At 42.9% G+C, this 24,611-nt stretch overlaps 1 protein-coding gene across 1 annotated transcript in view; it reads right to left on the reverse strand.

Moving 5' to 3' along the window:
* LOC102733595 (sodium/glucose cotransporter 1-like) overlaps positions 1-24,611 on the reverse strand; it is a 36,467-nt gene that overhangs the window by 1,429 nt on the left and 10,427 nt on the right. Inside the window, 7 exon segments of the mRNA XM_031037007.2 lie at positions 1,169-1,206; positions 1,317-1,416; positions 3,694-3,909; positions 6,749-6,917; positions 14,963-15,110; positions 16,580-16,690; positions 19,365-19,500. Coding sequence (XP_030892867.2) covers positions 1,169-1,206; positions 1,317-1,416; positions 3,694-3,909; positions 6,749-6,917; positions 14,963-15,110; positions 16,580-16,690; positions 19,365-19,500 — 918 coding nt within the window.

Here is a 24,611-nt window from a genome sequence, read left to right on the forward strand (position 1 = left end):
ACCCAAAGAGGCTGCTGTATGTAAAAGGCAACTGATGATTTGATGACAGCCTACAGGCTGTATGATGGGGGGTGGGATGGCTGTTGGCCAAGAGCACACATTTTAGAGTTAAGACTTGCCTGTGTTCAAGTCCCAGCTCCACCACTACCTGGTTATCTGTGGAGCCTGGGGCAAGTTAGTTAACTGTTCAGTGCGTCAATCTTCCCATCTCTAAATGGGGATGTTAATTGTACCTATCACACAGGGGTATAATTTTGACACTGCCTGGCACATCCCAGGTGGGCAGTAAATATTAGCCACTGTCATTATCTTCGTCGTCATCATCCCCCCACGACTGTGGAGGGAAAAGAGGAACTGGGAGGTGCATCCAGAACAAGCCCCTGGCACACTGTGGGCCCCCCATGGGCTCGTTTCCCCCACTAAGAGAAGAGAAATTCCCAGGGAGCCCTGCACCTGCCAGGGGTGTGGGGCTGCCATGCTTGGGAGAGGCTACTCCCCTGCTCTGCACCTGCCCAAGGCCTCCTCTGCAGATGTCAGGAGGGAGCCCAGGGCCTCCTTGGGCTCTAAACTTCCCTAGCAGGGGTGGAGGGCGTCCCTGGATTGTTGCCTCCTCCCCTCAACTCACAGCCTCCCCAGGCACTCTCTGCCTGAGACTCAGGACTAATCTCATTAGGCCTTTATCCCTGTTTGCGTCAGGGCTGCAAGAAGCTCAGGTCACCCTCCCCCCACCCCCGTGGCCCCAACACTCCCTTTCTGACCCCATCTGCCATAAACCTTCCTCTAGGCCTTCTGGAGCCCCTCCCAGGAACATTCTCCCTCTGCTTGCTGGGACTGAAATCTTACTGTCCTCAGACTTCTTTCCTCGGAGCCCTCTCTCCCTCTCCTCCCCCAGACTGCTCTTGTTGAGGTACAGCATCATCTCTGTGTGGCTAATCCAGTGGCCAGTCCTAAGACCTCATCTTTCTTTGTCCATCAGTGTTTGTCTTCCCTCTGCTGGGTCCTCCTCATCTCCTGGAGTGCCTTTTACTTTGTGCCCGTTCCCAAGCCCCAAGCCACACCCCTTGTCTCCTCCCTCTACCCTGCCCCTCTAAGGGTGTCTCACTGTATCTGCTGCTTCTCCCTAGCCCAGAAGGCTGCACACAGATATCCAGAGACCTCTCAACCTCACAGGCACCCCAGAGGGGGCCTCTGCCTGGAAGAGCATTTCTGGGAGGGGAGACTGTGGGGCAGGGGTGCCAGGGAGGCAGCACAGGCCACACACACACCTAGAACACTCTAAACAGGATCCCCTGCAGGGTTTGGATCTTCCTTCTCACCTGGCTGTTCTTGGGTCGTGTGTTTCTTCACTTGTATTTCCTCATCCAGATCTACCCTTTCCTGTTGGCTGTCTCGTAAACTCCAACAGAGCCGGTGGAGCTGTGGCAAGAGCAGGGGCACATCACCACCCAGGGCCCTGTCGCACAGACTGGACCCAGCCACGGCCAGCAGCTGGGCACCTGGGTCTCCAAGGACTGAGACCAGTCCTGGTGGTTCAATTTCAACAAGAGACAGAAGGAACGTGGGGTGGGAAAAGCATGGCACTTGGGAACCCTGGATTTCAGTTCTGGCTCTGGTACCATGTGCTCGCGTGGCTTTGGCACAGGGTGATGCAACTTGCCTGGGCCTCAGTGTCCTTCAGCGTATAGTAAGGGGTGGGAGGCAATGTGCTCAGGGCTCCTTCCAGTCCTGAGTGTCCAGGAACCGTGCCCTTCAGGGTGGGAGCGGCTGCCCATCCCCCCTGGTCTGCTTCTTCTGGTGGAGGAGGAGGCCCTCTGACCAGATGAGTGGACCGGGCAGACTGGGGAGCCACTTTCCTTCCAGAATCCCCTCCTAGCTGTCAGAGTTGAGCACTAACCCAGGCCAGAAGAGGCTTTACCTGGTTTACCCGGCCCCCCACTGAGCTGAGTTGCTCAAACTCAACAAGGCATTTGCAGATGCAGTAGGGAGCTCCCTTCCATTCTGCTCTGTAATTTTGTTCCCGTTCTGAAAACACATATGGAAACTTTGGGAAGTAACAAAATCCAGCCAATTGTTGTTGCTTGTTTCTTAAGGGTCAACAAGTGAACATTTCCACCAAACCTATCCTGGAATAGATTTTGATCCATTATACTAGCCTCATTATATTTGAATCCCAGCACCCCACCCCCAACATATGGCTGGGATGTGAATGGGCTGGGCTGGCCCCTCCCCAGCCAGCCCACTTCAAGACCTGCTGGAGCCCCACCTCTCAGACTAAAATGTCAGAACTAAAATTCTGTTGTGCTAATGACAGAGCCTTTAATTGCTTCCTGATGATGCCATATGTATGCATTTGCCTTCCCAACGACACTATCAGTCCCTATGGAAGAGGTGCTGGGTGCGCTGGAAGAGCCTGGCTTAGTGTGCTGTCCCTGCTGTTCTGCCTCCTCTGGTAGGTGGTGAGCAGAGGGCCTGGCCCGCCGACACCGATCCAGAAGCTCCAATTTTCCTGTTCATCTCTCCCTCCCCTACTGGCAGCTGCTGTGTGTTCTTCAGAGCGCCTGGCATACTGGGAGGCAGGTGGGAAACACTCAACAAGTACTTGGCTGCCTGAGAAGTGGGCACAACCAAAACGTTGAGAGGAAGAGAACAGCAGAAAAAGAACGAAGACAAGCTAAACAATTAAGACCCCAAGCAACAGGAAATCAAGTTCACCACCCACCGCCAGTTTCTCAAGGTGCTGGGAGCAGGGAAGTCTCCCTGCTGTCACTGATGCAGTGGGCGTGCACATCCCAGACAATCCTGGCTGTCCTCCCCATGTGCTCCATCCCTTTTCCAACTGGGCTCTGTGCACAGGAGAGGAATGAATCTAACAGCAACTATGGAGCAGGAAGCGTCGCCAGAGGGAAAGCCCAAGGTTGAGGGGGGGTACCTGGAGGCAGTCTTCCAAGTTTATGGCTTTTACCTAGACCCCAGGAAAAGCTGCAAGATAGGCATGTAGGTCTCACAGACCCATCTCCCTTCTGAGCTTGCCCCTAAACTTCGGACGCTATGGGGCTTTCTGGCTTGGCCAAGTCCCTGTAGTGCGAAGCCTGCTGGCCATGCTGATGGAGGTGATGTAGTGGAGCCAGGTTGGGGCCCAGGCCTGCCACTTGGTACCTTGGACAAGTGACTTAATTTCTCTGAGCCCAGACTTCCTATATTCCAACTGGGGTGACTGATCCCTGCGTCCTGGGAGGTGGGAATGGCCGCGCCAGGAGAAGGCTGAGAATCACCCAGCCCTGAGCCGGCCACAGCTGCCAATATTCCTGTCCCCTCCCCCTCCTGCTGACTTAATTCCCTGAGGGTAGGTGGCAGCTGGGACTGCCCTGATTACATTAATTCATACTGAGGTTAGGGAACTTAACACTTCTAAGGAAAATTTGCATTTTAAAAGCCAAACTTCTCATTCTAAGTGAATACCCAAATGGTGGATTGTTGAAAAGCTTTTCAGTTTAGTTTTGTTTTTGAGGCAGGGCCCTTCCTCTGTTATTTGCCTATTTCTGACCCATCCCCCACTCCCAGCCCCCAGCCCTCCCACTTTCAAAAAGAATGCAGGAATTCAATCACTCTCTAAAACAAGCGGAGCCAAGTTACTGCTCCCCGGGATGCTAGGACTGAAGGTTGGTCCCAGAACACCCTCAGAGCAGCACTTACATGTTTATCCGGAATTGGGTCTGTGAATAGGGAGATCCCCAGGATGGTGAAAAGACTGATTATGAAGAGAATTACCCCAAAGTAGAGGTAGTGCATGCTGCAGATGATCAGGGGGCACTTGCTGTTTGCCTCACAGCTCCAGGGTCCATAGGCAAACTCGGACAACATTCAAGAGAAGCCAATCAGAAGTCCTCCAGTCAGCCCCCAGAAGGCACCCTGCCAAAGGAGGAGCCCCAAGGGAGTCACTTGGAGGGAGATGGGCGGTGAGACAAACCTTCAGCCTCACCTCCCCACTAGTTGAGTTCTGAAGTTAAACTCGTCACAACAAAGGCTTTAAATACCTTGTGGAAGGAAGCAGAATGTAAGCACCAGTGAGGAGGCCATACCTTCTTGTGCTGAACAAAGACCTGAGACACCTGCACTCTCTCTTAGGTCAATCAGAGAACTTAAGAAACATTAGAAACACTTTTATGTAAGATAATAAATAGGTATCTCAAATGTCATATGTCCAAAAGGACCCCAGTCTTCTCCATGGCTGTGGGTGACACCTCTATCTCCCTGATTGCTCAGGTTGAAACCCCAGAAGTCATCCCTCCCCTCCTTCCTTCCATCTTGCCCTTCCACCAACCCATCAGTAAATCCTGTTGGCTCTGCCTCCAATGTGTGTCAGCATCCCACTACCCTATGGCTACCACCCTAATCCTGAACCGCCATCTTCTCTCACATAGGTGGCCTTCCTACCTGGCCTCCTGCTTGCCCACTGTCTCCACAGAAGCCAGAGTGAGCTCTTCAAAGCATGCATTAGAGAATGCCATGCCTCTGCTTAAACTCTCCAATGGCTTCTCATGGCCCACCATCAGAGTCAAATCTCAATCCTGCCCTTCAGTTGACCTCATCTGGCTCTGCCACTCTCCCCTTGGTCATTCCACTTTAGCCTGTGTGCAACCTTCCTCCTGCATATTGAATCTGCCCATTTTTCTCTTGGCTCAGGCCTTTGTGCTTGCCCTTCTCTCTGCTTGGGTCTCTGCCTAGATCTTGGTACTTCTGGATCATCCTGCAGGGTTCAGATTCAAGGTCATTTTCTTAGAAGTCTTCTACTACCTTGGCTAAGGTCCTTGTATATGCCCTGCCCCCAGAGCCTGCCTTGACACCCTCCACAACCCTTTTTTACCTTTTAAACAACACTGCATCACTATCAGAAATCTTTATCTGCTTATTGGATATCATCTGTCTCCTCCAACCAGAATGTCCACTCTTAAAGAGTAAGAACTTCACCTTGGCTCTGGAGCTGTGTCTGGAGCCTGACTTAGATGCGGATGGATGTCAGAGGAGACAGAAGATACGGTATATGGGCAAGCATCTTGGAGAAAGACCTGAAACCAAAAGCCATGTGGATGATCCACAGGAACCATTTATTGAAGGAGATGTGCAGAATGGGAAGATTTAGAAACAGATGGGCAGCAGAAGCCAGATGAGCATGCAATCTGAAACAGAGTGGGAGAGAGGGCCTAGAGAAACTCTCTAGGTCAAAGAGGGTACCTGCAATGTCCTTGTAACCTTGGACCAGGGGTAGCAGGGAATCACTGACCAGATCCCCAGGTCTCCTTGGCAGTAGGCTCCAATACCTTAATGTTGGTATCATTGATGGGAAGCAGAGTCTCATGACAGCCTGCCTCTCTTGCCCCTGCCCTTCCCAGCAGAGCAGAGGGAAGCAGCTTTGGCATCTGCAGAGCCCAGCCACCCTCCTCCCACATTCTTGGTGCTAAATTGAGTCTTGGTGACCTGAGCAGAGCAGGCAGCACTAGCAGGTTGGTCTAGAGGACTGGATACCTGAGATGGGCCTATAGGAAGCACCAGCCAGGTGGAAGAGGAAAAAGATATTCTTGGCAAAGTGAACAGTCTATGCAAGTGAAGGGAGGCCAGAGAAGGCACAGGGCAGTAAGGCAATTAACACTGCAAATGGTTAGGAATGGCTGGGGCCCAGGGGCTGTGCATGGAGAGGGCAAGGGCCAAGAGTTAGGCAGGGGACAAATCACACAGCACCTCATACACTGTGCTCAGGAACTTGTACAAGGCCCAGTTACTCAGTGCTGTTAGGGGAAACAAGTTAAGATATGATTCAAATAACAAATGAAAATATTCTGGCAAATTATGCTTTCAAAGTCTTACGGAGAGGGGCACCTGGGTGGCTCAACTGGTTAAGTGTCCAACTCTGGATTTCGGCTCAGGTCATGATCTTAGGATTGTGAGACTGAACCCATGTAGGGCGCTGCACTGAGTATGGAGCCTGCTTAAGATTTTCTCTCTCCCTCTCTCTGTACCCCCTCCCCATACACCTCCCTCTCTCTAAAAAAAAAAAGTCTTATGGATAAAATGACTGAATCATTAATTGGGATCTTTAGTTTGTTTTTAAAAAATATTTATTTATTCATTTATTTATTTATTTGAGAGACATACAGAGCGGAAAGCACGAGTGGGGTGGGAGGGGCAGAGGGAGAGAGAGAATCTCAAGCAGATTCCCCGCTGAGCAGGGAGCCCAACACGGGGCTCCATCCCAGGAAACCAAGATCATGACCCAAGCCAAAGGCAGACACTTAACTGACTGAGCCACCCAGGTGCTCTGGGATCTTTAGTTTTAAGTGTGGTTGGAGAGATGGTCTTCACCACAGGAAAGGTAAAAGGAATTCATGACTGTACATCTCCCTGTGAGTATGAAATCTCTGAGTATGACACATCCATGTACAGAGGCAACAGAATAATATTTTCTTACACCCAGATATGTGTGAGGGAAGAGCATGCACACTGCATCATCTATGGCATAGTTGAGTGGATTACATTTCAAAGGGAGGAAAACAAATCAGAGCTTGCCTTTTCCCTGCATGCATGAGGGAGCTCAGACCAAATCTGCCCAGGAGGGGCAGAAAGCAAATGATATAATGGTGTGAACTCTTGAAGCACAAGAGACCCTTCTAGGGCAGCTCTTGCAAAGACAACTATGATGTGAAGGCAAGCCCTCACACTGTGTCATGCAGTGGGCATGCCAACACCTACTTACCTGTTCAGTGACTTTCTTGCAAAATACGGCAAGCCCGAAGATGGCAGCAAAGGGTGGGGTCAGGTAACTCATAACTGCATGTGTGTATTCAAACAGTGGCTCACTGTATTCTGTTTGTATAAAAGGGACCCAGATGATGATGACAGCAAGTAATATTATAACAAAAAACCTGTAAATTAAACCAATAGTCAATAGAAATTTGATGAGCTCCCCCCCCGCCAATAAGATATTACAAGCCATGCTATTAGTTCAATTATTCCTTAGGTTAAATTCAGATGCCTATTCATAAGTGGGACAGAGGAGACAGCCACATAGGGCTGCAGATAAAAATCCTTTAACTTCTGAATAAATAAAACCAAGTGTCCATTTGCATGTTACTGGATCATGGATAGATTTTCACATTTGGAGGGTGTGTTTGGGCAGTCATGCTTAAAATTACATGGAAAAATATTAATTTCTTGAGGGTTACACATTTTAAGAAATTTTAGACCAATTAGTACAGCGCATGATTTTGAAGATTTCAACAAGTTCAGAAACTTATTTAAATTTTGCTGAAAATTTTACAAAACTGAGTAGAGGCTCCAAATGTTCATTGCTTTTTCTAAGTAAAAGATTTAAAAATATGTGTTCATATATAAAATTACACTGGATCAAATGTCATCCCAAAGATGAATAAATCTTAGTTCTGTGTCAGCAGGGCTTAAAAATTATTATTTAGAGTGAATGACTCTAAGCTATAAAGGACTAATTCCTTGATAGTCAAAGAAGACATAGGATGTGAATTCCCACCTTAGTAATGATGGGATATTTTGCCAGGGACTAACCCTTCTACAGATAACAGTGATAAATTGAGGGCCAAATATAAAGCAACAACACTGAAGGGAGCCAAAAGCAGGCAGAAATAGGAGAGGTTTTAATCCTTGAAAAGAATAAAATCATACTGGGTGCTATCTACATTACCCGGCTTTTCTTCTGAGGGCCCTCCTTAGTCTGCATGATGTGGGTGACTAGAAGTTAGGCAGAGAGCCTCACTCTTACTAGGCTGAGGTGTCAGAAGATGGAGGTTGAGTATTCAGAGTGGTTGAAAATGTTGGGGGAAAAATTCTAGAAAGGAGGGAGCCACAGAGCAAGGAGATCCAATCTGTATATGAACTTCCCTTATGCCCTTGGCTGATCCCTGAACTATGCATGTGTGGGAAAATCTCCAAATAATCTACCAACAAGCAACTGTTGGAAGGTAGAAAAAGTTGAGCAAAGACTTCAGTGGCTGCCTACAGTGGGAGAGACAGAAATTGGGAGTTTGAATCTCATTGAGTTTAAAAAAAAAAGAAAGAAAGAAGAGGACAGAAGAGAGAATGAAAGAGCATCTTTAATGGGGTAGGAAAAAATACTGTCAACCCAGAATTCTATACCCAGCAAAAATATCCTTCAAAAAAAATAAAGGCAAAATAAAAACATTTTCCAATAACCAAAAATGGAGAGAATCTGTCACCAGCAGACCTGCATTATAAGACATGCTGAAGAAAATTCTTCAGAGTGAGGGGAAATGACACATATTGGAAACTCGAACCTAAAAGTTGGAATGATGAGCACCAAAAAATAAAATATATGGGTAAATATAAAATGCTACATATATATATATATATAAATTTATTTTAAAGGCAATTGACTTTGGGGGCGCCTGGGTGGCTTGGTCATTAAGCGTCTGCCTTTAGCTCAGGTCATGATCCCAGGGTCCTGGGATCGAGCCCCACGTCGGGCTCCTTGCTCTGCGGGAAGCCTGCTTCTCCCTCTCCCACTCCCCCTGCTTGTGTTCCCTCTCTCGCTGTGTCTCTCCCTGTCAAATAAATAAAATCTTAAAAAAAAAATAAAATAAAGGCAATTGACTTCTTACAGCAAAAATTATATTGCTATCACTGTATTATGGGGTTTATTCGCACATAGGTATAAAATAGATGATAGCCATAACACAAAAGATGGAAGGGGAAAATAATACTGTCCTAAGGTATTTATGTTTTAGGTAAAATGATACAGTATTAACTCTAAGTAGACAAAGATAGGTTAATCATGCCTATTATAATGCCTAGAGCAACCAAAAGAAATTAAAATGGAATATTAAAAACTATTTCCAATCATATTGATGATTTGTCTATAAAGTCTTTTATGATAATTTTATTTCTATCCTCATGCCATTTGTCTCCTTTTTGTACCTTTTTGTGCAGAATAGCACCTCCAGCACAATGTTGAATAAAAGCACTTATAGTGGACATATGTGTCTAGTTCCCAATCTCAGGGGAAAATGTAAACATTAAGTATGACACATGCTATAAGTTTTTAAATATGTATATATATTTAAAAGCCAGTGTAAAGAAATTCTTTTAAATTTTCTAAGATTTAAAAAAATAAATAGGTATTAAACATTCTAAATTCTAAATTCATCTATTGCACGACTATATGATTTTCTCCTGTTTTCAGTTAATGTGGTCAAGTACATTGATGACTTTTGAATAAAAAAATCTATTCTTGCATTCCTGGAATAAGCCCCAGATGGTCAAGGTGTATTTTTCTTTTTATATGTTGCTGGACCTGCTAATATTTTGTTTAAAATTTCTGCATCTATGTTTCTATTGGCATGGTATGTATTTTACCATGATTTCTTTATGCTTTCCTCAATCTTATTTTAAAGATGTCTCTCTTCAATGAAGTTTCAGGATACAAAATCAACATACAGTAGTGAAAGAAATCAGTAGTGTTTCTATACACTAACAGTAAGTTACCTGAAAAAGAAATAAAGAAAATAATCCCATTTACAATAGCATCAAAAACAATAAAATACTTAGGAATAAATTTAAGGAAGAAGGTGAAAGATTTCTACACAGAAAACTGTAAGGCACTGATGAAAGAAATTGAAAAAGACACAAATAAACAGAAGGATATCTTGTGTTCATGGACTAGACAAATCAATATTGTGGAAATGTCTATACTACCCAAAGCCATTTATGGATTCAATGCACTCCTTATCAAGATTCCAATGGCATTTTTTATAGACTTAGAAAAAATAATCCTAGGGCACCTGGGTGGCTCAGTTGGTTAAGCAACTGCCTTCGGCTCAGGTCATGATCCCAGAGTCCTGGGATCGAGTCCCACGTCAGGCTCCCAGCTCAGTGGGGAGCCTGCTTCTCCCTCTGACCCTCTCCCCTCTCATGCTGTTTCTCTCTCTTAAATAAATAAATAAATAAATAAATCTAAAAAAAAATCCTAAAATTTGTTTGGAATGGCAAAAGACCCTAAGTAGCCAAAGCAATCCTCAGAAAGAAGAACAAAGCTGGAAGTATCACACTTTTTGATTTCAAACTCTATCACAAAGCTATAGTAATCAAAACAGTTTGGCACTGGCATAAAAACAGATGCATAAACCAATAGAACAGAATTTAAAGCCCAGAAATAAACCTATGCATATATGGTTAACTAATATCAGACAAAGGAGCCAAGAATACTCAATGAAGAAAAGACAGTCTCTTCAATAAACGGTCCTGGGAAAATAGGATATTCACATGCAAAAGAATGAAACTAGACTCCTATCTTACACCACTCACAAAAATTAACTCAAAATGGATTAAAGACTTAAATACGAGACCTGAAACCATAAAACTCTTAGAAGAAAACATAGGGGATAAGCTCTTTGATGTGGGTCTTGGCAATGGGTTTTTGGATATGTCTCCAAAGTCTCAAGCAACAAAAGCGAAAATAAACAAGTGGGACTACATCAAACTAAAAAGCTTCTGTGCAACAAAAGAAACAACAAAATCAAAAGGCAACCACAGAATGGGAGAAACATTTGCAAACCATACATCTGATAAGGGGTTTATATCCAAAATATATAAGGAACTAATATACAACTTAAGAGCAAAACAAAACAAAATACCAAATAATCCAATTAAAAACTGGGCAAAGATCTGAATAGACATTTTTCCACAGAAGTTATTCAAATGGCCCATAGGTACATGAAACAGTGCTCAACCTCACTAATCGTCAGGGAAATGCAAATCAATACCACAGGGGGCTATCATCTCATACTTGATAGCTATTACCAGAAAGGCAAGAGATAACAAATATTGAGTACTGATGAGAATGTAGAGGAACAGGGTATACTGTTGGTGGGAATGTAAATTGTTGCAGTCATTCTGCCAAACAGTATGGAGGTTCCTCAAAAAATTACAAATAGAATTACCATATAATATAGCAATACTGCCTTTGGGTATATATGCAAAGGAAACAGAATCACTGGTCTGAAAAGATATTTGTACCCCCAGGCTCACTGCAGCATTATTTACAATAGCCAAACCATGGAAACAATCTAAGTGTCCACTGGCAGATGTCTGGATAAATAAACTGTGATATGTATATACAGTGGAATATTATTCAATCACAAAAAAGAAAGAAACATGGATGGACCTTGAGGGCATTATGCTAAGTAAAATCAATCAGACAGAGGAAGACAAATACTGTATGATCTCAATTATATGTGGAATAAAAAAAAAAACTCCTAGAAACAGACAGCAGATTGGACACTGCAGAGGCGGAGAGGATATGGATAAAGGAGGTTAAAAAGTTCAAGCTTCCAATTTTAAGAAAAATAACTTCTGGGGATGTAATGTACAGAATGGTGATTATAGTTAGCAACACTATATTGTATATTTGGAAGTTGCTAAGATGGTGGATTTAAAAAATTCTCATCACCAGAAAAAAGTTTGTAACTATGTGTGGTGATGCATATTAACTAAACATATTGTGGTGATCATTTCACAATATATGTATATACCAAAGTATGTTATACAGCTTAAACTTAATACAATATTATATGTCAATTATATCTCAATAAAACTGGAGAAAAGGTGTCTCTTCTAAGCAGGATATAGTTTTGTGTTTTTTTTACTAGTCTGATAATCTCAACATTTTAACTCAGGTGTTTAGTCTACTTACTTTTCATGAAATTACTGATATAATTGGGTTTATATATGCCATCCTCTTATTTGTTTTTTTTTATTTGACCTACCTTTTATGTTCTTTTATTCTTTTAATCCTTTTGATTTCTTGAGGGCTAATCAAATATTTTATGAGTTATTTCATATTTTTCTTTAAACAAGTTGTCAGTTAAACATTTTTGAACTATTCTTTTATTGCTCAGTCTAGAGATTAGATTACATGCACCCTTGTTATATCATAGTCTGGTACAAGTTTTATTTTTTACCACATCCCAAATAATTCTAGAACCTGAGAATATTTAAGTTCCATTTAGCCTCTGCTCATTTTCTCTGCTATTCTTATTACATTTTGCTTCCATATGATATAAATTCCATAGACATTTTTTTTCCTTTTGATGTTTTCAACAGCTAATATGCATTTATATTTCCCACATATTTACTCTTTCTGGTGTTCTTCATTCTTCTCTGAAGTTCAATTCTTTTATCTGGATTATCTTCTTTCAGCTGGAAGAACTCCCTTTGGTATTTCTTACACTGAAAATCTAATGTAATAAATTCTCACAACTTGTGTTTATCTGAAAATATATTACTTCATTTTCATTTTGGAGAATATTTTTGATGGGTGTTGGATTCTACATCGGCAGGTTTTTTCCCCCGTAGCACTTGAACGTGTCATTCCATTGTCTTCTGGCTTTTATAGTTTCTGTTGGAAATTCTGCTATCAGTCTCTTCAGTGCTCTCTTGAAGGTTGTGTGATTTATTTTCCTCTCACTGCTCTACAGATTTTCTCTTTATTTTCAATTTTCAGCAGTTTCACTATAATGTAGTTCAGGTATGGTTTCCTTTTTACTTATCCTACTCATAATTTGTGGAACTTGTTGAATCTCTGAATAACTACCCATCAGTTTTGGAAAATTCTTGGCCATTATCTTCTCAAAATTGCTTCTACCCAAACTGTTCCTCTCTTTCTGTGATTCCAATGTTGTATATATTATTATTCTGATTGCATTCCACATATATCTTCTTTCTGTGTGTGTGTTTCGGTTTTGATATTGTCATTCGATCCAGTGCCAATCCATTAATCATGTCGTCTGCTATATCCAATCAGTTGTTAACCCATCCATTGAGTTCTTAATTTCAGATTATTTACTTTTTAATTCTAGAAAAACCTGTTCATTTTTATAAATTTTAATTATCTGGCAAAATTCTCAAGTTTTTCATCTGTTTTGTACACTTTCCCCTCTATTTTCTTGTATATGTTAGTCATGGTTATTTTATTTATTTATTTTTAAAAAATATTTTATTTATTTATTTGAGAGGGAGACAGTGTGAGAGAGAGAGCCCAAGAGGGGGTAGGGTCAGAGGGAGAAGCAGACTCCCTGCTGAGCAGGGAGCCTGACGTGGGACTCAATCCCGGGATTCCGGGATCATGACCTGAGCCGAAGGCAGTCGCTTAACCAACTGAGCCACCCAGGCACCCAGTCATGGTTATTTTAAAGTCCTAGTCAGCTAACTTCACCTGTTGATTTTCTTATATATATTATTAGTATAAACATAGTGGTAAGGGAGGGCATTCTTGCCTCTTCCTTTCTAGTTCCTTCATTAGGCATGATATTGGGTTTTAGGGTGATCTAGACATGTTTTATCATGTTGAAAGTTATCTATTTTACCAAATACTTTTTCATCATCTGGGAATAGATACACATGATTTTACTCTTTTGATTATTAATATGGTGAGTTATATTACTACATTTCCTAATATTGAACAATCTTGTATTTCTGGAAGAAAGTCCCAATTGGTAATGTGATACCATTCTTTTAACATTCTTCTAATATATTATTAGATCTGTGTCTAATATCTTATTTACAATTTTTGCATTGGTATATAAAAGTGAGATTAGTCTTGGATGCCTGGGTGGCTCAGATGGTTAAGCGTCTGCCTTCGGCTCAGGTCATGATCCCAGGTCCTGGGATCGAGTCCCGCATCGGGCTCCCTGCTCCTTGGGAGCCTGCTTCTCCCTCTGCTTCTCTCTCTCTCTCTCTCTGTCTCTCATGAATAAATAAATAAAATCTTTAAAAAAAAAAAAGTGAGATTAGTCTTTAGTTGTAATTTTTGGTGCTATTTTTGTTAGGCTTGGCTGCATAAATTTCTTGAGTCTCATAAAATGAATTTAAATCTTCTTTTTTTCTCCCCATGTTATAACAATTTAAATAAAACTGGTATCTGTTTCTTAAAATTTCTCAGAAAAGTGATTTTAAACTATGGAGTGCTAATCACATGTAAAAACAAACTCAAATGCAGGGGTTAGACAGATTAAATAAATGAACAATATGCACCCTGATGTGAGATAAAAGAAGTATCTCAGATATAATGTAGGCCAAGTTAAATGTGTGTGTGCCAGATGTGGTCTGTGGGCAGCCAATGTGAAACCCTACGGAATAAAGCCAGGAACCATGTTTTATACATATATACCCCCCACTCCATGCTAGCATGGTGCCATGTGGCATCATGGTTAACAGCATGGCCCTGACATGGACACATTCTCCTACTTATACTATGTGATCTCAGGTAGACCAATTTCCTCCTCTGAGCAACTTCCCCCACATTGGTACAATGAGAATAAGAACAGTGAAACTTACCTTTAAAGGTTGTCATGAGGACTAAATGAGACAATGAGATAATTATGTAAATTTCCCCACAGGACTATTTTGGGGGGTATATTAAAAAATGCTAGCATTTTTTAAATCATTGTGATTATTACTTATTTTTTTCCCAAATGGAAACATGTTTCTTTGTGATTATAAAAACAACACATCTTCATTGCAGAACTGCGGGAAAAAAGTACAACCATACCGTATTTATTTATTTATTTATTTATTTATTTATTTATTTATTTATTTATTTATTTTTTAAAGATTTTATTTATTTATTTGACAGAGAGAGAGACAGTGAGAGAGGGAACACAAGTAGGGGCAGTGGGAGAAGGAGAAGCAGTCTTCCCGCTGAGCAGGGAGCCCGATGCGGGGCTCGATCCCAGGACTCTGAGATCATGACCTGAGCCGAAGGCAGACGCTTAACAACTGAGCCACCCAGGCGCCCCAACCATACCGTGTTTAAACAAGATAATTCTACATACAGTATGATAGCCTAAATTTTTCACATAATCTCTTCTGGTGGGCATTGTTTTCATTGACAGCAGTAACTAGTGCGGTTAGAGGAGTCCTTCACCTTCCTGTTACCATGAGCTCCTTTTCAGTGGCCATAGGCCGAATCTGGTTATAGATGTCCATTGGGAACAGGGCTCTGGCACAGTTGAAAATAGAAGTCAAGGAGGACATGAGAGAGGCCCATAGTGCGGACAGCATCAAGCCTCGTATGTCTGGAAGAGAAGGGACATTTTCTGGACCTCCAGCTCTCTGGCTATGCCAGGAGATGCCTTAGGCCTCCTAAGGCACTTTTCTACATACTACAAAACATTCAAATTTTATTTGGAGTGGCATTCCATCTAAGATAGATTAAAGCATTACATTTGTTCTTGCTTCTTGATGAGACTTGCTAGTTTCCTGCTGTGTCTTTATGTAATAAGGAGAGCTGATATCTCTTGAGTGGTTACTTTGTGCCAGATTATTTCCTTAGGCATTAGCCTGTAGGATCCTCCCTACAGCCCTGTGAGATGGGCACCATTGCTGCCCCCATTTGTACACACGAGAAGTCAGAGGTTCAGAGAAGGTTTGGAATGGAGGCAAGGGATGTGACTCCTTGTGCCTCAGTGTCCTCATCTGTAAAGTGGGCATAAAGGTACCTCTCACACAGGGCTGTTATTAAGATTAAGATAAATTAAGCAGATGGGTTAACATAATGCTTAACAGAGAGCAAGCACTCGTGAAGTGTGAACTATAAACATAACAATCTAGTATTTTCACCTGAAAGGCTGCCATACTGCAGAGACTTTGCTCCACAGAGAGATTTCTATGTATTGATGGTTGAGCCTAAGGGTAGAGGGTAACTGGGGCCCGAGCTGGAGGCCCACAGCAGCAAGGCCCCCCACCGTATTCGGTGGGCTACTTGGCCAGGCAAAGGCTGGTGTCCTTGCATCTACTTCCTTTCAAGTGCCCTGTAGCCTACCCTCACTCAAAGCCCAGGGTGCTCAAGGACAGGCTTAGCTGCAGAATGTGGACAACTTCCTTTCTGAACCGTGGGGATTTCCTTGGAAATTTATGGAAATGTTTCAACTTTGATCTCTAGAGCTCCTATTGATCTTCAGAGTTAATGCGGGATTAAAAAAAATGATACTATTTGTTTGGCCTTTTCTCTGGGATTTGGGGAAACAGCTGAGATGAATGCATGGGCTCACTGTCGATCTGCAGTGAAAGCCATCTCCCTGGTGGTCAGCTACCCATCTCTCTAGGCTCCCACTGGACATGAGCTCTGTGAGAGCGGGACTATGTCTTGCTCATCAATGCATTCTCATGGTTTAGGACCATGTCTAGCACAGAGTGGAGCCCTCCTGTGGAATGAATGAGCAAAGGCACGAGCTAAGCCTGGGAAGTGAACAATGCAAATCGTGGGCACAGGCTGTGTGAGAGCATGTGGCCCTTGTGTGAGTGTGTGAGAAATGAAGAGGGAGGAGGCCCGGCTCCTTCCCTTAGGGCAAGCGAGACTCCCTTTACATCACTGATATCCCCCCTACTGCACAGCCAACATTTCTACCCAGAAAGATGAGCTGCCTGGTAGATAAGCCACCCTCAGCTCCTTTGCTCCTAACCATCCACTTAAAGACTGAGGGCACAGGCTCCAATGGGGACACAGATCGTGGGGGTAAGAGAAGGTAAGAGAAGGTAAGAGATGGTTCAGGCAGCAGCTCTACCACTAGCACTGGGTAGGCGATGGAGCTGCACCCAGTTCTGATGCCGCAGTACTTCTCACATATTGAAGGTACAACACATGCCACTTTATCTGTAAGAGAGATCACAGTCATACCAATGTGTCAGCCTTAGAGCTCTAAAATCTGAGTGGAGGGAAAGGGAAGCAAAGTGGGCAATCCTGTGTGGATGTCAGATTCTTGATCTACTGGTGACTGCTCCAATTCATGATCCTACACACTCCTCAAGAGCTCGGGGCTGGGAATTAGGTGCCTAGGAGCCAGATGAATCAGTGCTTCTACCAATTTACTGCTTGACCCCAAGCATGTCAATGTGACCTAGACAAGCCTTTCAGGGACCGCCACTGGGTATCAGGAAAGCAGACAGATTATTCATCCCCTATTAATGTGTGAGCAACCCATAACCTTACTTGCTTAGCCTTCATAGGGATGTTACTTCAGAGTATTTGGGAAGAAATTCTGGACAAAGGGATGTAAAGGGAGTGAATGTGATATGTCCTTCAGGAGCTTAAATTAGGGATATAAAGTTACCATCTGAGAAAAAAAACCCAAAACGACAAATCAACTTAGATGACGAAAAAGCAGGATATTGCCCTGGTTTATGGGTAGAGCAAGCTATTTGACTGGGGACAGTTCTCCAGCTTAAGCACTGGTTACCAAACATTTTGAGGAAGACTAAAAACTCAGGGGCAGCTGCATCCATTTACATCTGCCCACTCTCCTTGTCTCCTACTTTGGGTAACAGAACCTCCATGACACTTGGGGTAGTGTAAGAAGGGCCCAGGAACCAGGCCTGGCCATTCTGGAAATTCCTTCTCCTTGGCCACAATGACCAGTCCCTATCACTCAAGTGAGTTCACTAAGACTCATCTGGGATTTTTGCTGGAACAGCTGGGGAAGGAAACACTTGATGGGAGTTGTTGAGCTTGTGGGATAGAGGCCTGGTGCTGCTGGCAACCACCTTGCCACCAGATGGCCTGAGGGTAACACTAGCTCTGAAGGAAGAGGAGCTAAAAAGGTACATATCATGTTCAACCAAGAACCCCAAATAATACAGTGGCCTACATGGAAAACCAGATTTTGAGAATCACACGTTGGCAGTTGGCAGTGTCTGGCCCCCAGCTCTGGCCAGGGGAGAGACCCAGAATCTAGGGCCAAGAGCATTTTGGTTATTGGAAAAGCATACTCTTCCAGGAACATGGACAGGTGCCAAGCTTCCGTGATAAATGGCTTTCTGGCTTTATACACCTGGCATGTGCAAATGGATATGTGAGTCTGGCCATTTCTGAGGGTTAGAGACAAGTGGTTCCAGGTTCTTCTCACCCTAAGGGCTCCCCATCAGTGCATTCCATCAACTCTGTTCACCCCTTGGTCAGAAGGCTGGAGAGAGTCTGGGTTCTTGAAACCCACTCTTTCTTTCCCCCCTTCCCTTAGCAGCTTCCTCTCTAGAGTCCAAGATACATATGATTCTGTCGGGTCTCCTTCCTCAGTGAGTAGGGCGATCCGTGCTGTGGAGTGCGGTAGGGTGGGGTGGGGAGGCAGGTCTGCAAAGCCCAGGGCACTCTGGGGGTCCTAGAGAGCACAATAGCATATTTCCTAACCTATGAGGAGGCATCCCAAAATGCCACCTGGCAGCCAAAGACCAAATCTGGGAATGTTGAAACAAAGCCTTTCTCTCTGTTAAAGCTGGAAGGGAGTTAGGATTAAAAAAAAGAGGCATGGGGGCGCCTGGGTGGCTCAGTCGTTAAGCGTCTGCCTTCGGCTCAGGTCACGATCCCAGAGTCCTGGGATCGAGCCCTACATTGGGCTCCCTGCTCGGTGGGAAGCCTGCTTCTCCCTCTCCCACTCCCCCTGCTTGTGTTCCTCTCTCGCTGTGTCTCTCTCTGTCAAATAAATAAATAAAATCTTTAAAAAAAAAAAAAAGAGGCATGTCTTGGGGCAGACTGAAGGATGAATTAGGCTTAGAGATGTCTCCTACACATATTACTTAGCAGGAACCAGTGTTTTACATTCTGTTTAGCCTTGTCAAAGTTCAGCAGCAGAAGACTCCCATGGAAGCCACCTGCTTTGTCCCAGTGGCTGCACCTATCAGAAAAAGTGCTCCATGTAGGTTTAATGAATAAACAAACCAGATACCCCGAGAGACAGTACAGCTAGTAAAACTAGGTTGAAATGGGAATGAGATATATCCACAGAGTTATGATAGCTCATTAAGGGAAACAGAGATATTTTGCTAGCATTTAATGGAAGGAACATGGGCCTGAGTCAGACCCACTTTGGGGGTTTACATTGAGCTCCCCCTCTGACATTCCTCATCTGTTCAATGAGGCTACAAAAGCCCACCTCAAGGTCTGAGTGAGCAGTGACAGCATCTGTCAGGTCCCCAGCACAGTGCCTGGCACGTGTGCCATGCTGATGCACACAATTCAAGGGGAGCAAGTAACCTTCCTGCAGATTGTGCCTCCAAGCCCTGGCAGAGACTGGGCTCTGGCTGCATGGAACATTGGTCGGCTCTTCCCTATCTGAACTTCTCTCATGGAATTTCTCTCTTGCCACCTACATCCATGGTCTCTGCCAGACTTCTGTTTGGCTGCACTCTTAATCTGAACCCTTTAGCTCCCTTGAAAGCAATCTGGGGCATCTCAATCCCCATACTGTGGGAGGCCTGATGACCCCAAATACTCTCTAAGGTCTCTCTTAAGAAAAGAGAAATTGATCAGTGTGAACACATCAGAATTAAGGATTTACCCGGGAACAAGACGTGGCTGATCATTCCCAGCATCACTATGCTGAACATGGGCAGCAGCTTCAGGCACCCACAAAGGACGCAGCCGCCTTTCACGTGAGACATGTTCTTCCCTGCCAGGCATCGCTGGACAAAAATCTGCCAAGGAAACACAGATGGGTGAGGGAGGGGGTAATGGCTCTAGCAGAGTGCATCAAGCCTGGGCCACCTCAGCACAGTGACAGGACAGTTGTGACCTGCCGCGGCAGCAGGATGTGCCCTCTGGTGGGTTTTTGCTGAGCTGCTCACCCCAATCATCCAGGCATCTCCAGGGCATCCAGGGCCAGGAGAGGCACATGTGACCAATGAGCATGTTTTGCTCAGTGCACAGTTGCCTGAGGGGACGGGAATGGCGTGCGTGACCTTGGCCTCATTGTTAGCACTGCACACCAATTACGGAGGCACAGTGCTTACAAGCTGTCCCCTGGCAAGGACAAGACTCCCTCCTAGAGGCCAGAGACTGCCCCTGCCAGGCAGAAGGAAGAGGGTCCTTGTGACATCAATCAAAGCAAAGGTGGGTCCCTGGCCCATAAAGAGTTTTTAGAACTGGGACTGACTTCATTCATCTAAATTGAAATGAACTAGTATAGACATTTCAAATGCAAAATCTCCTAGGAGATGTTTCACAACCCATTTCATGGTGCTCCTACCATAAGCAGTGTGCGCTCAGGCCGAAGAGAACGGTATAGCTGGCAGGTGGAGAAGCATTTAAGAAAGTGCATAAAGACATGGTCCAGTGCATCACAACAATGCAATATTATGTATGTACTAAAAGTATGTTTCTGAAGAAAATTTAGATAATGGGAAAAGTGCTCACAGTGTGATAGTAACTAAGAGGCATACAGGATACAACAGCAGCCTATACACCGACACTCTACACTGAGAAAAAAAGTGCACAGGAATAAACTGACATAATAGGGATTCACGCTGGCATGGTGAAATTAACAGGCAGGACTGTCATTTTCCTCTTTAGGTTTTCTTTATTTTTCAAATGCATCATTTTAATACCAGGAGGAAGAACCCCAAAGTGGTTCTCCTCAAGCACTAGGTACTGCTTCTTGAGAGGTCCACTGGCATCCTGTTGCTAACGGCTCAATGTACTTGGGCTTCTGCAGAGCAGGTAGGGGTGGGCAGCCAGGCTGCACTTCCTGGTCTTTGCTTAGTCCCATGCACATAAGAGATGGTCTCTCAAGGGAGGGGATGAAGGAGTAGGGCAAGGGCAGAAATGTGACGCTCGTTCTGAGGGAAGGGTGATTATAAAGGCAATGTAGAAATCCCATGTAGAAAGCTCTAAGCACTGTTGTATATTGTCATATATTACAAAGTGGGGCAAGGAGAGGATTATTGTTTAAAATGGTAGTGGGCGAAAGTTAACAATTTTCCTCCCATCAGTTTGTTTGCCTCTCTTTTAATTAATAATTTTTCTTAAGTCATTTTCTGTACTAGTTAGAAGTTATATATTCCACTTCTGTGTTTTTTTTTAAAGATTTATTTATTTAGTTAGTTGAGGTGGGGGAGGGCAGAGAGGGGAGGGAGAGAGAGAATCTCAAGCAGACTCCACGCTGAGTGTGGAGCTCAACGCAGGCCTCGATCTCATGACCCTGACATCATGACCTGAGCCGAAATCAAGAGTTGGACGCTTAACTGACTGAGCCACCCAGGCACCCGACTACTTCTGTGTTTTTAATAATAACCCTTAAAATTTTCACATAGACACAATTTCGAGTCTAAAGTAAATCAACATCCCCACCCTTCTGAATAATTTAGAGTCCACAGACAGATTTAACTCCAAACAGTGGTACAATATTTTAGTTTTGTCCTGTTTTTCACTTCTTGTATTTGTAATTATTATTTTTCAGCCCATTTGCTCATGTACCTGTTAATATCTTTGCTAACTATTCCTTCTTGCTCATGAGTATTTCCTTTTTCTTTATTTACATCTTTCAGTCCTTCTTTAGGGAAGGTTGTGTCTTGATTTTGCCCTTGGTCATGAATAAGACCTCAGCTGGGCATGTACTTTAGAGGTGACATTTTCCTCAATGACTTTGAAAATTTTACTCCTCTATCTTTGGGTTACATTGTTGAAGTTGAGAAGTTTATTGCTGGCATAACTGTCTTCTTTTTATCAGTAATCTTTCCTCTCAGGTGCCTTTCAAAGTCTTCTCCTCGTCTTTGATGTTCTGAACTTTCATTATGGTTTCATTCCATTTCTTTGTGTGGATTTGTAAATTATTTCTGCTTGATTCACTGTGATTCTGGAATCTGATGCTTCCTGCTCTTTCAGCAATTGTAAAAATTCTCTGCCACTTTCTCTTAAAATATTGCTTCTCTCTCCTTTTCTTCTGGAACTCCAATGAGGTGTATTTAAATCCTGATTCTCTCTTCCATGTCACTTTGTTTCTCTTTCACACTTTCCAGTTTTGTGCTATTTCTTCAGTTCTTGCTTTCAGATGACTATTTTTTCCCTTCGGCTGTGTTTAATCTGTTATTTTTTAAAAGTTTATTTATTTATTTAAGTAATCTCTACACCCAATGTGGGGTTCAGACTCACGATGGAGATCAAGAGTCGTGTGCTCCTCCCACCAAGCCAGTCAGGCATCCCTTTAATCTGCTATTTTAACAGTTACTAAGTTTCACATTTCAATGAGCATAGTTTTCATTTTTAGAAGTTTGAGTTTTCATATCTGTTTTTGATAGAATGGCGTTAAGATTTTCAGTTCCATTTTTATTTCTTTATTTTTAAAAAGATTTTATTTATTTATTTTTCAGAGAGATAGAGAGAGACAGAGAGAGAGAGGGAGAGAGAACAGCAGGCAGAGGGAGAAGGAGGATCCCCGCTGAGCAAGGAGCCCAACGTGGGGCTTGATCCCAGGACCCTGGGATCATGACCTGAGCCAAAGGCAGATGTTTCACCAACTGAGCCACCAAGGCATTCCTTTTATTTCTTTAAACATGCTTTTTGTTTTTTTGTTTGTTTGTTTTTGGTATCTAATACCTTGATTTTCTGAAATTTGGGGGTACTAATTCAGCTGTTTCTTGCTCAAGGTGGTTTGATTCTTCTATATTTTCTAATTTTGGTTTAGAGGCTCATGTTGAGCAGGCATTTATTTATGGGAATCCTGCAAGACCTTGGTTGAGGGTGCATCCCTCCAGGGAAATTCCACCATTACTCTAGCCAGGTTGGTATGTAAAAATTTTGGATGAGTTTATGTTCATTTCTTCCCATGGGGTTTCCCTGACCATACAGGGAATTAAGTTAAGTTAAAACTTTAGATTAAAACCCCAAATGTATAGGAAGGCCAACCTGACCTTGTGAATCTTCAGGGGAGACTTCTTTCCTCCTCCTGGGACTCAGGTTGGGGCATTTTGTTTCTCCTTGCTAGTGGGCAGATATTTTCCTGGTCTATCTTTTCACTGAGGTTACAGCCTTCACTATTCAATACTCATGAACTCAAGGCCTTTCTCCTGTTCTCACCTGGCCAGTTAAATCTAAGCTTTGGAAATCCCGGCTTGGTAAATGCTGTCAGGGCACCATCAGTGTTCCCGCCAGCTTAACTCTCTTGAGTTCAGTTCTTTGTTTTTTTCAGTCTCCGGAGATTTTCTTCATTTCTTATGAGCTTTGCTATGACTATAAAAAGATGTTTGTTACATTTTACCCAGTATAACTAGAACATTTTGTTTTGGGAGGTAGTTCAGGAAATCTAGTTTACCCACTGTCAGATGTGGAAGGCCAGGGGCAACTTTTAAAGTTGTAGAAGAAATTGAAAAGAAAAATATAGAAAGATTTTTCTTATCTTCTAGGTAAAGTAGCATCATTAAACATATAATAAATAGATGGGCAGGAATACAAATTAAAAAAACCCAGAGCTACTGCTCTGGATATCATCTTGTTTCTTGTCCATCCATTCACTACATTTTAAAGACCTATCAGTGTTGCTATGTATCATCTAGTCCATTGCTCCTATGACTGCATAGTATTCCACAGTATTACTGCCCCCCCCACCCCACCATTTTATCTACCCACTTTGGAGTAACAAGCACAATCAACACTGTGATCAATGCCTCATATATAGTCCATCATGAACTTGCATGAGGATATTTTAGGTAGCTTCCAAGGAACACCACTGCTAGCCCAGAATACAATATACTTACTTTTATCAAATACTGCTGGATTACCTTCCAGAATAGATTGCACCAGTCTATACTTCCACCAGGAGTACACGAGGATTCTTAAACATCCACAATCTCTCCAAACTTGGCATTATCAATCTTCCTAATTTTTGTCAGTCTTCTTGTGGTTTTAAGTTGCACTTCCCTTATAACTGGGTTATATGCTTGTTTTATGCTTGTTTGAATTTCCTTTTTTATAAATTGCCTGTCATTATCTTTTGTCCACATATCTCCTGGAGCTCCTTTTTTTTTTTGTGGATTTGCTATTAGTCTCTTGTTCATAATAAACATTTCTAATAATCTTCTCTAATCTGTCATCTGTCAGTTTTGTCTATAGTACTTTATTAAAAAGTACTTATATGTAATGTGATCAAATCAATATGATTTGTACTCCCCCCACTCTGTCTCAAAAATATTCTGTTATCCTCCCTTAAATATCTAGCTTTACTTTCCACATTTAAGTCTTTAACCCACCCAAAGTCCACCTTTGTACTAAGTGTTAGGTGGGGGTGAAGTGTTGTTACTCCTAATAGTCAGTCAGGTCTTCTAACAACATCAAAGAGTATGTATCTCCCCCATTGATTTCTAAAGCCTTCTTGGATACATACTAAATTCCTATAAGTACAAGAATCTGCCTGACCTCTTTATTCTGTTCCAGGAGTCTGTGTGTCTATTCTTGGATGTTTCAAACTGTATTTATTGCTGCTACTTTGTAGATGTTTAAAATCTGGTTTGGCAAGTTCTCCCCCTTTGTTCTTCAGTTTCAAACTTGAGCTAGCGATTTGTGGCATTTTCTTCTTCCATAAAATGTTTAAATCTTTTTTTTTTTTTTAAATCATTATATAACACATGAAAGCACACTGTAGCACATTAAGAGCATATACTATAACAACTATCCAAAATCAGATGGAACGTTGCAGGTACCCCAGAAGCCTTTCTGTGGTTCTTTTTTTTTTTTTTTTTTTGTAAAAATTGAGGTGAAATTCATGTACTATATAAATAACCATTTTAAAGAATTCAGTAGCCTTCATTGCATTCCC

Source organism: Leptonychotes weddellii, chromosome 13 (assembly GCF_054177405.1).
Source record: "Leptonychotes weddellii isolate Sample4059 chromosome 13, ASM5417740v2, whole genome shotgun sequence".
In the NCBI taxonomy this organism is placed as follows: domain Eukaryota; kingdom Metazoa; phylum Chordata; class Mammalia; order Carnivora; family Phocidae; genus Leptonychotes; species Leptonychotes weddellii.